The following is a 15,199-nucleotide window of genomic DNA, read 5'->3' as shown; positions in this document are numbered from 1 at the left end:
GTTGTGCATGCCTAGAAGTACAATTTCCATGTCAATTACTTTAGAGATGATTCACTATGATGATACGCCAAGGTAGTTTTTGTCAAGATCGCTACTTGTTATTTTACCTTAGTCTTAACACAAAAGCAGACTGAAATCTTGAGTATGTGGGATGATTAATATTTGGTCAGCATATTAGAAGGAAATAGACGTCACAGTATTAATAACTGGAATAGAAGAGTATAGTAAAAATGGCATTTATAATTAAGAAGTGGCTTATGGCAGGATCATATCATAAAAATGTAGGTAAAAACCTGGCAAAGAGTGTGGTATGGAGTTTTGTACTTTGCGGTGCCCTCCTGGGTCTGCCCTTGACATTGGACATGGAAGACTTTGAATTTATCGCTGCACAAACTTGGGGAAGGAAGGAGTTAAGTTTCAGATGTTGTGAAGGTGGAGTAAGTGGGGAGGGGCAATGGTCAGTAATGAGCAGGGGTACAGCGAGGAATTAAGGCTAGGGGGGGTTTCAGGCGCAACTAATACTGGGGGGTCTGGAGTGTGGTATACCTGCCAGGGTGTGCGGGAATGCGGGGTCCCTCCGCCAGAAAAAAATTTAAAATGGTTCAGAATGTTGAGTTTTACAGCCTTCTGAAGGATATTTTGTTAATCCTCACTCTATTCTGCAAGCAATAAAGTAAAATAGATTTAATTTAAAAATATCTCTGAGCTCTGGGGGGTTTTATCCCCCAAAACCCCCCCTTGCTGCACCACTGGTAATGAGAGGCACGATAAAGAGGTTGGGACAGCTGGGAATGGTTTGTATGAGTGTCAGTCTAGTGGGAATCCCGGTAAACAAATCCATGTTCCTGCCACCTATCTAACAGTATGGTGTCATTGAAAAACACTAACCCTCCATGATGACAAGGTAATGGAAATAGGTAAAGTACTTGTAGATTAATTTGGCTAGTATGTACTTCAACCTATGTTTTCTTTTCAGATGTTCTGGAGCCAATACTCAGCTTGGATGCTATTACACCTCTCAGTCGACTCACCTATTGTACTTTTTTGACTCATGGAGCAGTCGACCTGTACATAGTCAGCACTTTAAGAGTTCCCCAATACATGAGTTTTCCGAGGCTGGTAAGTGACCTACGTTTTAAATTATAGTTTTTACATAAGAACCACAAATGCAAATGAATCACCTACAACTAGAAGAAATTGAGCACATTTTTAATACTCTTTTCTACCTACAGTTCTGGATGGCATCAGGCGACTTGGTTATGGCTTTCATATTTGCACTATTCATACATTTGCTGTTTGAAGCACCAATAGGAGCTATGCAGAAACTCCTGATGACTGGAGGTAATATTACATTGTTATTTATTTTATTTGACATGCAATTAACACATTCAGTGCGGAGCACGCCAATAGGGTAGTTTCCTTCATCAAAGAAAACGAAAGGCATTGATTGAGATTTGCTACCCACCATTAGTGTATTCATAATATACAAAGTATTTGGTTTTAGAAATCCCGGTTCAGACAAATGGCAATGGTCAATTTTAACCGCATTTGAAAAAGGCCAGATTGGTGCCCATGCGATGCCACTCCACGTGATGTCACAGGGACCTAGGTAGTTTGTATACGAGTAGATAGGAGTTTTACATCGTCTGAGATTACCAATGCATGCATGAAACACAGAGCTCAGGGAAACATCTCTTAATAATCACCTATTAAAACTGCCTATGGTCAGAAAGTTTCCTGCGTTTAATAAGGTATTAATAATCCTTATTTAAGCCAAGTGCTACCTGCTAGCAGGGTACTCTACCACCTGCTTACAGCCTATATCGTATCAGCGTTCAAAGCTTCACCCCAAGGTCACCTCACTTGGCTGGCAGCGGGAACCAGAATGACGTCACACGGGCTTTTCCCAGCATTCATACTTAGCCGTCGCATTTTCGCGTGCTTGAAAATTTTCACTTTTCATTTAATTGCAAAAAATAGATATGGTCATTTAAAAATCTAAAAGCGTGAAATGCGAACTCCAGGAGTAATAATGTCTCGATTTAGGCAATAAAAAAGAGTAGGAAACCACCCTATTGACATGGTCCTGTCCAATGCAAAATACGGAGCACGCCAATTGACTTGCTCTGCCACACAGGCCAAGAGCCCTTCCTCCGCCTCCGTACATGACTAATATCCAATTCAGAGTCTTCCGATCATGTAAATGGCCTTCAGCTAGCTTCCCTCTTACAAACCATGTGTGATGTTTGTAAAAAGCAGTATTTGAACAGAAGTTATGGCAAGGAAACCTTCCTCTATTTTTCTTGCTTATTTTTACGGCCAATTTTGATGACTTGAATGAAAATCGGGCCTGCATTGAATGTGTTAAACGATTCTCTAAGGTTCTCATTTCAATAGAGAATTTTTTTTAAATGAACTAATAATGATATAAGACATGGTCTCAGGCGTTACTTTGTGGAACAGCTTCGTCATAAAAAAAAAATAAAATAAATTACTTGGTTCTATTCCATACTTTATTTTAAAGAGCATGACCCGATCAGCATCTGATGCTAATCCTGGTGATAGCATAAGATGCTGAAACCCGGGAATAGAACCAAGTAATTTATTTTATTTTATGAACTAATTATGACTTTTAATTAGCCATTTACTACCTCAGGAAGGTAAAGTAAACTTTGGAAAAGCAGTAGTGTCATGTAGTTAATTTTATGATGCTTTTATTTATTAAAAACTGGATGCATTACCAACATTTATGTATATCAGTCTGTGTACTAGTATCCATAATATTCCAAGGCATATTGTAATTTACAAATTAGGGTAAGCTTCCCAGAGCTGTTTTTAGACCTGAATGAGTTACAGCTACCATCTTCAGGTTGTCATCTTCAATCTAAAGGTAGTAAATGCAATACTTGTAAAACTATTTCCACCTCTGGGGAATGCATTAGGTGGTTTTCTGAGATCTGTTAAGATTTGGTAGGTTCCACGAAGATGATAAAAAAATGCACTGACACCAGTGATGAAGTGAAATTAAAATATGTATATACTTGTGGAGATTTTCCAGTAACTTTAAATTTATTCATCATAAAAGATATACTTATATATTCGGCTGACCTACTCCTACATTAGGGGATGTACATACAGTCACTTTCCAAAGTTTGTGATACCACTTCTGCTACTCCAGGAATTTTAGTACCCTTTACTCTCTATGTTTTCCTTGGTTTCTCATAGAAAATATTTTGTTTGCACGTAAAGATACATTCAGAGGGAGATGATACTTGCAATTTGATCATTGTGTTTCAATTTACGTCAGATTTAATGATTATTTTGCGTGCATGTACTGCGTACTTGCCCCAGTTTTCATGGCTGGTTTCTATTGTGTGTATTATAAAACTTCAAATGCAAGCAGTTGCGGTGGCCAGGTAGAGTAAACATGCAATGAAGATGGTGGTGATTGTGAGATCGAGTCCTGGACAAGGAAAACATAGCTCATATATGGAGCTCATATTAGGAAAACAAAAAGAGTGAGGGAAACTAAAATTCCTCGATTAGCAGAAGTGGCACCACAAACTTTGTCCTAAAAATTTAGAAAGTGACCGCACGTATACTTGCTTTGGCACAGTGGAAAAACGTGAACCTCATAATTTTTCATTCCCTTCACCTGAGCTGATTTAAAAATCTGTTTCCCTCATTTTAAAGGAAAGAGGCCGAGACCAGATGTCCAGGCAAGCAAGAGGAGGGACAACAATGCCAGCAACGAAATGGAAGAAATCCCCAAGGGCACTACAAACCCAGCATATCGAGGAGACAGAGGAGAAGAAACTCAAGAGATATAAAATGGTTCTGAATCAAGGACAATGAAAACACTTGGTGCGATTCACCAAAAACAATCCCCAGTGCTGCCGAAAGCATAGGGGAACTTAGTCTGTGGACTTAAGTGCGGAAAAGAAAGGTGGAAGAGTTTCACTGGAATGAAACAAAGTGAGGAAGTCAAAGTTGTCATTTGTGTTCACATATTTTCATTGACAAATGCATAAGTACATAATAATAGTACAAAAAATAGAGGTAAAATTGTGACTCCAAAGATTACATTTTAGTCAAGTACAAGAAAAACATACAAGACTTTCTGCTAATTGCACTTAAGATAATTAAAGCAGTCAACATTTCTTCAAACAACTAAAATTGATTCTATACACGATCAAGTGAATTCAAATGCAGCATATAAGCTTCCTTGTGGCGCAAAATAAGTCGATCATATTTTTGCACATTTTATACAGCCTTCCATGAAAAAAGTTCATCAAATAGTGGTTTCAAGTCCAGCCACAAGGTCAAACACAAACAGGAGAGCAACAAATTACATCTTGTCATTGATGAAATACAAAAAAATGTATCCCTGGAAAAAATCAGTTAGCTTTCTACCTCGTAATCCCACTTTATCTCTTTGAAAAAAATGCCTGTACACAAAAAGGATACTGACATTCGTCATTAAAATGTGTAAAAATGTAACAATACTGATATTCCGATGACATCAGGTCATTCATAAATTAAACATTCAAACCAGGCCATTCAAACAAATGTCAGGCATCCTAAAATGTCAACTTCAATCCTACCATCTTTCTGCACGCTCATTTCACACATAAAATAGTCAACAATGTAAACTACAGGCTGTATAACAGTCACCTTCACCCACTTACTACACATACGCTCAGTCACACATTCATATGTTCGCATACATACAATTATCACTTTTCTGTATCAAACACCTTTCCATAATTCTTGTTCAGATCTTTCACAAATTCATTTTTGAGTATTTTCAAGCACCTGAAATAAAAGAGAAAGGGGAAAATAATGGACTGAAAGTATTAACAAACAGTAGAGAGTTAGCTTCAAACAAAAACTTAAGCATTCCGTTCAGGTGAGCCTTTCTCAGCCCTTTGTAGGGCCGGCCAGCCAATTTATCCAAGGGAGCCGATAGGTTGGCCAGCAAAGAATGGATTCTTTGTATTTCAAGCCTAAATGGCCCACATTTAGGCTGGATCTACAAAGATTGCCATTGGCCAAGTGTTTTTCAATAAATATTACATTTAAATATTACTCCCAAGTTTGGAACAGAGGAGAGGAAGAGAAGAGATAAAAACATAGGAGAACATTTTTATAGATAACGTACGTACATGAAGTGAAAATAATAGACCTAGCTTCAACACATTCATATTAGAAAATTTTATGAAATTCTTATTAAAATACATTTATAGTTTTAATAAATCCCTCGCATTCTTTGTGTATACCACTTTAAACAGGGCAGCATTAAGAAGGTTAAGTAAAACCAGATTTAACTGGTTGGTGAGTTTTCTTCTAAATACATAATTGGTAAACAGAAAATCAGCATAGGATTTATAATTTGGACATAAGTTCATCAAGTGTTTACTGTTTCAAATGTAATTCCAAGCTCTATTTAGTTGTCTTTCAAATATGTGCATTGGCTATAGCAATCATAGAATTGCAAGCACAGTATTACCTAAGATTTATTAGCTAATTAAATGTTTTGAAGTGAACAATCCTATAAACAGGCACACAATGAATCTAGCTCTATAAATAATACTCTCTTCGTAGAAATTGGTTTTCCAACTTTCATGAATGAAGAGTTCATAATAGCGACTCGTATTCAAATCATATATTAGTCATACAACTAAGTATTCTCACCTGGCTCATTACTTCAATAATGATGAATTCACCATATCATAACAATTTTTAAGAGCCTAGAAATCACTTTAGCTACGTAGAGATGTTATAGGTACTTAATTCCATTGAGACACAAAAAATGCAGTGCTTGTTTTTGCCACCATCACAGTTTTCAATATGTATCAAAGTGGTAGTAAACACTCATTATATACATGGAAGCTATGTTAATAGCATGAAAAGAACTCACTCAAAACAAAACACAACCAAGTTATTTCTAATTAATAAATTATAAATCAAATAGAATTAATTTTTACTTAAAAATGTTTAAAACCAGTCCTGTTTAAGTCCTTATTCCTATCATACACTTCCGAGAGGCAAACGCTCATTTCATTTGCCAGATCTTTTCATCATTCTGATTAAAACTGAAATTGGTAAATAAGACCCACACTGCTCTGATGATTGTTTAAAACTCCTTTTGAATTAAAGGCACCAAAGCTCAAAACTCTTTAATACACAAAGCTGATAAGCCTCAATGAAATCGCTTACTTCACAAAATGACAGTTGCAGTACACCCTTTACATTGTATTGCAAAGGCCTAATTGTGTACTCTTATTGCTTCACAAACTTTATAATTGGACTGGGACTTCGACAGTTTCTTATTCTCTAAGAGAAAAGAAAAATTAATTTCATGGAAATATTAATTCCCAATCCATTATTTAACCGACCTAAAGTGCAACAGTAGACATGCATGAATAAATGCATTACAGCCATACCTCATTATCACAGGGGATGCATTCCAGGAAACGATTGTGTCTTGCATAATCCAACAAAAAGTTTGAAACGTCAGATAACCGAGGCTATGCTGTACATGCAAAATATTCCATTCATTAATGCCATGATATTTAAGATACATGCAGTAAAATATAGCCATACTCACTTCCGGTACTGAGATGAGCTCCTAAATTTGGCTATGTCAAAACTTGGCGCATGAGGCATGTGAACAATAAAAGCATTTGGCAAGACCCAAAATTCGTAGCCTCGCGCTTCCAGTTCCATTATGTGGGACACTTTATTCCAACCAAATCCAACAAATCGAGTATCATACTCAGGGATGTCTTTCTTCACAACAATATACGGCTCGAAGTCTGGCTCCCATTGGACCTAAAAATTTAATCATAACATTTTAAATGAGTCTAGATTAGAAAAGTTCTCACAATAATAACACTCTTTTCTTAAAATATTTCATGAGGAAAATATTATTTAATTTGGTAACCCAGAGAAAATGTGTACGTACACAGTTGTCCACTCAAGTAAAAAAAAATAATCTGTGGCAACACAGAGGTGTTCCATACTCAACAGATAATTACTTTGTCATAGGTAATTTCATGATTTGGTTTCACCTCAATTCTAAAAACAAATGCATTCAATGATCTAAATATAATAGAGTAAAACAAAAATCACTTGCACCCATGGAAGTTATCTATTCTCATTGTCAGACATGTTCAAAACCAATTTTGCTTTATAATAACCTTATCTTTCATACAAAACTAATGATTAAGGTTAGCGGGTTTCAGCAAAAAGTCACATAACCAATTTCTAAAAATTATGTTTCAGACCAACACTTACGATTAAGTGTCAATCCATGAATTCTTTTAGTTTTCTAACATTTATCTATGTATAGGGCTTATACATATATGATGGGCATACTTAATTTGTTGCTGCAGATAGAACTTTTAGTTAATAATAAAATACCCCCAGAGGCATCTAATGCAACCGTTATGTTAGTGAATCACTCCTTCAATCTACATGAACTCTTTCCTAACCCTACTTACAAGCAACCCACAAAGCACTGGCATATACATGAACACAACGAATTCACAATTTTCCCAGTCATGTCAAATGTTTTCTTTACTATAGTTTGCTTTATGGACAAAATATACAATTTAGACATTATTTTATTGATGAGTGTGCATCAACCGAAAGCCAACTTCATGAGGATGTGAATTAAGCATTCTACATATATACTGTATATGTCTGAATATAGTCCCCCCTTTTTTTCCAAAAATGTCCGTGATAAAAGTTGAGGGGGGGACTATATTCAAACCCATTTTTAAAATTTTTTCCAGAAACTCAAGCCTCAACATTAAGGGGGGGGGGGACTACATTCAAAGGGGGACTATATTCGGAGGAATACGGTATGTAGTATGTACAAAGCTTTAACTACCACAGTTATACAGACTTCATAAGAATTTTTTTACACAGATCAGGCCATTAAAAAAGGGAAATGAAACTAATAAATCACAACCACCCAAATACATATTGAGATTACACAAGCAGCAACCATAAACTTAGCTAAAATATGTAACTTAGCTTTCATTCTATTGCCCATTGTTTTCAAATGAATGACCTCAATTCTTATGAATTCTACTTACCTTCTAAAAACAAGCATAGCATTTTTGAGAGACTTTCCAATAAGGTAATTGAATACTCTTAATAGTGTACATAATACAATACGGCCTGCATGTTTACTTGTCCAACCATTCAATAGGTAAGACATCAATTACATTAAATCAATGGTCACTGAAGTATTTTGACAAATAAATTCCTAGAATAATCAGTTATGATTAGCATTAGGATACAGAAGTACTGGTTACTGGCCAACCTCACAATCTTGTCATTTTCACTTCATTCTTTGTGCAGTATGAAAACTTCTTAAGTTATTGACAAAACCTAACCACAGTTCCATTTGGAGCTACAAACAATTACTGATAATATCACATTTTAAATCAGGGAAACAATGTGACTTGGTAGTTCCTTCTTTTATCCAACAATTTTATAATGAGGATGGGCCTCATGAGAGAAAAAATACCTTATACGGAGTGGTAGCAGTCCTCCATTTGGCAAAATTGGTAGGAGCATGCCCTTTTGTCCACACATGGTAACGGAACGTAAATAAAGTACCCATTTCCAGCATATCTATTAAATCAACTTTACTTTTCGGGAAAGATATCCGGTAACGCTGAGTCTCAAAGGCTGGTACAATTAGTGCCTGCAAAGAAATTTTAAATACGTCAGAACGGATGATCCAGTAAAATAAAAGTAACAGAAGCAGGCAAAATATAGTGGAATTACATCCTGTAAGTATTAAAAGAACAGAGAGATGGCACTTTTCCACACGTTTATTGAGAGTAAGACGCGTTTTGACCGTTAGGTTATTATCAAGTAGAATGAGGATTAGATGGTCACGGAGCTGTATTTATGCAGACCGGATGGGTAGTGGCTTTTTGGACATTCCCCACTCCTTGCCATAGCTTTCCCAAAACGCACCACCCAATGATGCATACCCTTCCAAAACTTCCCCTTCCACCTGCCACCAATCCGGTCTATATAAATACAGCTCCGTGACCAACTAGTTCTCATTGTACTTGATAATTACCTAATGGTCGAAACACATCGTACCCTCAATAAACTTGCGGAAAAGAGCCACCTCTCTATTCTTTTAATACTTATCCAATAAAATGCTTATGAGGAAAAGTCATTTGCAAGATATCATGATAATTTTTGACCTACATACCACCATCAGCTCATCACATCTCTGAAATAAATATGTATTTAAAACAATAACATAACTGTTACATAAGCACACCTAAAAAAATTAAACACAGGTGATGATACTAATATACTTGCCACTCTTTCCAGAATACCTGACTTGAGAAAATTTTATATTAATTCACCTTTTTAGATGAGGCCAAATTAAGTAGTTGAATTGATTTCTTCAGCGATGCATACAGTCCGTACATAGGAAGAAAGTCTATGTCCGTAAGGAAGACGTAAGGAGTATTCACTTGTTGGAGACCAACATTTCTTAAGAAATTAACAGGATAGAAATTCTGTCAAAAAAGAATAAAATCATTGGTAATGGTAGACAGATCATCCTAAGGCAACTACAACAATGAGATAAGGAGCATCACAACTCTTAACTCACCCCCTCTTTATATACAATATGATAACCAATATTTTTCCTCGCATTGAGAACCTCCGAGCCTAGTGCATAGCTCAAAAACTGTTGAGCCTCAGCATCTGACATGTACAGAGTCAGACTAATAGGACCTATGAAGGCAATGAGGATAGATAAACATTAATAAGTCTTAAGTTATGGGTGCATCAACTTTTAACCCATTATAAACCAATTTTGCTTCAAAGCAACATGAAATACATATTTTCAGTTTTATACAGGAAAGATTTAAACTACTTGTTATTTTGTGCTGTAAAGTTTAATGGAGAAATATGTAGTCGCCACAATAATTATGAATGAGTAGAAAATTTTTGCATTGTGACAATGAAAAGTGTTGAAATTTAATTTCTCCCAGAAGCAGTTAGAAAGGGTTAATATGCCTCACATCTGTGCATGCAATCTATTAATTGTATAATTGTGTTAATTGTTAACATGGATGTAAATGGCTGAAAAAAACTAACCTTCCCAATGCTTGCAAAGGGCCTCTACCATCTGCAACCTATCCATGGACAGTTGAGCCACTAAAGTTACATCAAACTCATCAGAAGAAGGCTCATTATCATAGTCCAGAAAATACAGATGGGTCCGATAATTATTCATTCTTGCTCGTCGGAATTCATAACATGGATCCTCTTCATTGAGCTATAATGAGGTCTTTATGAGTGAATTATTCCATAAAAATACAATGAAATTAAAGTATACCTATTACAAGTGCAGTATTCGGTAATTATTTGAAACATACTGAGACAAAAGTAACAACAAATGAAAGATAAGATTTGTTGATTAGGAACTTCAAATAGCATTTAGTAATATCATTAATGCTGATTCAGTGTTTTGGCGCATAGGTCCTGAATAGACCTACACTCCAAGACATTAAATCAACATTAAACATCGAGGTCAAGAGAAGGAAAAAAAACCTCAATATTATTTACTGCAGCATTTTTCTCATATTATCAGAAAAGTTATCAGAGGGCAGACTAACCTCGCTCAACTCTCTCTCCTTCAGCGTAGTCTTAGTATTATTGCATCCAAATAATTCTCTTCTCAATAAGTTGCCATCATATTCCAAGAAAGTTAAATACAAGTTTCGAAAAAATTCCACATGTTTATTTTTCACCTTAAGTTTCTTAGGGGAATTCCAATGGATGACCTAAAATACAACAATATAAATTCATTCAGAGCCACATTACTGCCTATCATAACCTTCAGCATAATCAAATTTCATTCCATCATGAGATACACATGCACACCAACTATGTTACAAATTTTCCATAAATCTTGAGCTGAAGTCAAAGGTGATCTGTTACATGCCACATTTTGACAGTACAACTACACAAAAGGAAGCGTGACGGCATAATTTTTAGAACTCATAATTTGAGATGGTGGGATGTTTTCAAAAGTGTGAGAAGAGGGCATAGAGGGATTATCAGATATTTTTAGAAAGGCTAACTTTCAATGAGTTGGTCACATATCTAAAGATAACCAATGAAATTTAAATAAGCCATTTGAAGGACTTTTTAGCTGAGGGAAATCAGGTTTCCTAAACAATGCCAAACATGAAAAAAAAACTCAGCTACTTACAAATTAGGTACTTATCAATTTCAACGAAACAATACCTTGAGATCGGTCACTTCTGTGTAGCAGAGCTCACTACGAGTATTATCACTCAATTGCACATTCCACTGGCAGGGAAGGTTGTACACAAGGTAAGGATGCTGCTTAATGATTGCATTGAAAATGTCCTGATCTGCCAAACTAGTCACAAGCATCGTAATGAGATCCTTTTCAGCAATTAATCTCCAAAGTTGTCCCCAGCCGAGTTCCCTTAGTCTTTGAAGATGCAAAAGGATGACTCCAGTGTTGTAACTAAAAGGAAAATGGAACACCAAGAATTTCAAAACTATTAATTCGACAAAAACTATTCCCAGCAATTTCTAAATCATATGCAATAGTATCACATTCCTTACCCACGTCCCAAAGCAGGCCATGGCCTATGCTTCTTCCACAGCTTTCCCAGATACCAGTCACTTTGATTTTCCACAAGACCAATTGCCTGAAATCCAATTTAGACAATAGTTATGATGTTTCTACCCATAAGGATGTCCATGTCCATCCTCTAGAGGCTTGATTTTAATTACATATATACCTAACACACACCACACACACACTAACATTTTCATGAGTTTTCAAAAATGTCAGCATCGTGGCTATGAGAGCAGAGCGATCAATTTATTGTCAATACACGCTTTCAATTGATTACTGGCACTATAAAAGAATACCATTGAAATATACATGAATTTGATTGCTCACATCTGAAATATGAATTTTTGTTAACAGCCCTAATAACAGCTTATTTCCCCTGTGAAATTATGATCACTTTGCTGCCAGCAATCCCAGTGAACCCATTTAAATATGTGCGAAGGGTGACAGCACATCTCTATTGCAATAGTTGTACTTCCACCATTGGACAGAATCTGAGCTTACACAATTTTCAGAAGAAAACTATGCCTTTCTATAAAAATCTAGCATCTCCTTAAGTAATCAAACATTGGAAAGTCAAGTAAAATTTAGCTATACAAGCTTACAAAAACATTTCCTAGTTCCTTTCCGTGCTAACTCATACATTTTTTGAGGTGGGTACAAATAGTATGTATTTAGTCTGTGCTAAAATCCAACGTTGATACTAACTCAGATCAAAACTGATCAGAATATTTCTGGCGTAAAACATTACCCTGAGAATGGCTGCAGATTATGTGGCTACAAAGACCAAAGATAAAGTTCGCCATGAAAAAATATCTGGCTATGCCGGGATTTCCTGATTGCTGGTCAGGCATGTTAGACCACCAAGCCATCTTCTCAGAGCGAACTTTGATTATTCTCAGAGTGAATTCCACCTTAGCCAAATATTTTTTCATGGCAAACTTCATCATTGGTGAATTTGCACCAATGCACGTGACTGCGTACTAAGTCACTTGTTTCACACAGTGCTATGTAGTTACAACTAAGGGCAGTATAATAGGGTAGTTTCCTTCATCAAAGAGAATGAAAGGCATTGATTGTGATTCGTTACCCACCATTACTGTATTCATAATATACTAATTATTTGCTTTTAGAAATCACAGTTCAGACGAATGGCAATGGTCAATTTTAACTGCATTTGAAAAAGGCCAAATTGGCACCCACGCGATGCCACTCCACTTGATGTCGCAGGGACCTAGTTTCTATACGAGTAGATAGGAGTTTTAGATCGTCTGAGATTACCAAAGCATGCATGATGCACAGAGCTCAGGGAAACATGTATTAATAATCAACTACATATTAAAACTTCCTAAGGTCGTGTTTTCGCAGGCTTTAAAATTTTCACTTTTCATTTAATTGCAAAAAATAGATATCATCATTAAAAAATCTAGAAGCGTGAAATACGTACTCCAGGAGTAATAATGTTTCGATTTAGGCAATAAAAAAATAATAGGAAAACACCCTATTATCATAGATCTAAAGCAAGGTATTTTCAAATAGTGCTCTTCCATACATTACACCAGAAACAGTCTTGCTGCCTCCAGAGAGGTGTAGCAATTTCTGAGGAAACCTTGTTTTTCATTGTGAGGGCACAGTTTTACAAATCAATCACACCAGTATCTATCAATCTCAAAAGCCATACCTGCTTACGGGCCAGCTTATTGAAAAACTTCCACAGGTCTGCTATGTCAGTGGCAAAGGTTACATCAGTGTCCAACACAATCACTCGTTGCAATGATTCTGGAAGAACTTTAGGCAATGTCAGTTTCAGCAATCCATACACTCCAGAGTAATGTTTGTTGGGAATCCATGACACATCTGGCACAACATTATCAGCCAAGTAGAAACTAATATCAGCTGAAATAAAAGAGAGCCGATTAAAAAGACAATTCAGGAGAGAGAAAGCACATTTACTCCATTCGTAAACAGTAATATTAGGAAAAGAATCACAGCATTTTCTATGAAATCCTAACATAATGCTCACAGACGAGAGGCAGGACTGCGGTAGGGGCTGAAGGGAATATGCCTCCGACTGAATCAAAAACCTATACAAGATACAATCCAAATTTTTGGAGGGGACTATTTTGCACTAGTATTTTTATACCCTTTATCATAGAATTAGCCCAAGCCCTTAGTCCAATACAAAGTATGCCAATGTCACTGACTGAAAGTAAAAGGTGACATACACAGCACGACTTCGGCCACAGTGAATCAGAACTGAATAAAAATATTTCATCTTAATTTTATTTGGACAATTTACAGATTATAAAATATTAAATTATATATTGTATTACAATACTGAAGCCACAAACCTTGCGGGACACTCCAAGATGAAAACAATGTCTGAAGTATGACTTGAGCTACAGAATCTGATATAAGATGAAAGTGAAGAGGATTCCTTCGGTAAAATAAGATGGATTTGATGAGGGTCACAACGGACCGGCTAGAATTATATCCAGCACACACTATAGCAACATGGATGACATCACATTTGGGAACATCTGGCTCCTGAAAAATAATTTCATAATAATCACATAAATGAATGAGTACAGTGAAGATCAGCCGCCTTTCAATACAGATTGAACCAGGATTTCATACAGCGTGTTTCATCATCTTCGTCTAAAAAATAATGACGAGAGTCGCACTCCTCTTGGTAAATGGGCACATTAAACTATGCACTTGAAACCACAAATTAAAAATAAATGAATAAAGCACAGGCAATTGAATACATACTTGCACTTTATTGGAGCAGCGTGTAGAATGGTCATCGGCGTAGCCATAGTTTTCAGGGAGAGAACTATTGTGCTTAGGATCTGACATAACCGACATAAGATGGTCTTGAGATATACTGAGCTGGCGCCGCAGTAACTGGTTTTGCTCCTCCATTTCTCTAACGCGTTCCGCCAATCTTGCTTCGCGATGGGTGAAGCCCAATAAATTATTGGGGTCCACTGTAAAAGTTTTCAACCGTTAGAGAAAATACTAAATTGATAAAATAAACTGTAAAAAAATATACTCACCATCGTTCCCTAAGAATGTGTAATACAGAAGAAGTGATGCCACTACCACTCCTAATATGAAACCACTCAACCAACGTCTTGCCAGACCACAAAACACAGCATCTCGGCTTCTACGGCGAGGAATTATGATCGGTTTGGCAACAAACCGTGACAATATTTTCCAAGAGCCAGAATGAAACGATACTCTTCTATTTAGGCACCACCAGAGCAGGAAACATGCAATCACAACTGATAGAGCATAAATTAATCACAACTGTCAGATGGCTGTTCAGAGGTACTTCTTGTGAGGAACTTGTCCCACGCAGTGTCTATAAATGGACATGATTAGAGCTGGACCAAGAGAGAAGAGGAACCGGTTTATCAATACGTCAATCAGCAGGAGACAGCTCCTCTTCACGCACAGAATACATTTTGCTTCTTTAAAATAGACGTATACTCACCAAGCTACAAACAAGAGATATAACCCTATCCA

At 36.4% G+C, this 15,199-nt stretch overlaps 2 protein-coding genes across 2 annotated transcripts in view; one reads left to right on the top strand and one right to left on the bottom strand.

Moving 5' to 3' along the window:
* Positions 1-4,271, top strand: part of LOC124161922 (nose resistant to fluoxetine protein 6-like) — a 45,911-nt gene extending 41,640 nt beyond the window's left edge. The window contains exons 11-13 of the mRNA XM_046538184.1: positions 977-1,119; positions 1,233-1,341; positions 3,694-4,271. Of these exons, the coding sequence (XP_046394140.1) occupies positions 977-1,119; positions 1,233-1,341; positions 3,694-3,830 (389 nt within the window). The 3' untranslated portion in view covers positions 3,831-4,271. The remainder of the gene's footprint in view (positions 1-976; positions 1,120-1,232; positions 1,342-3,693) is intronic.
* On the bottom strand, positions 3,997-14,971 carry LOC124163050 (LARGE xylosyl- and glucuronyltransferase 2-like; the record flags this gene model as incomplete). The annotated part of the gene is made up of 13 exons (XM_046539834.1): positions 3,997-4,815; positions 6,611-6,834; positions 8,543-8,722; positions 9,408-9,563; positions 9,659-9,783; positions 10,150-10,330; positions 10,671-10,838; positions 11,305-11,554; positions 11,656-11,741; positions 13,350-13,564; positions 14,020-14,215; positions 14,441-14,658; positions 14,728-14,971. Coding segments are annotated over 13 exons (2,322 nt in total), but the record flags the coding sequence as incomplete, so codon positions are not given.
* Between the last annotated feature and the right edge of the window lie 228 nt (positions 14,972-15,199).

The sequence above is a fragment of the Ischnura elegans genome, chromosome 7 (assembly GCF_921293095.1).
Source record: "Ischnura elegans chromosome 7, ioIscEleg1.1, whole genome shotgun sequence".
NCBI classification, from domain to species: Eukaryota; Metazoa; Arthropoda; class Insecta; order Odonata; family Coenagrionidae; genus Ischnura; species Ischnura elegans.
The sequence above is the reverse complement of the archived record's forward strand: the minus strand, read 5'-3'. Positions and strand labels throughout refer to the sequence as shown.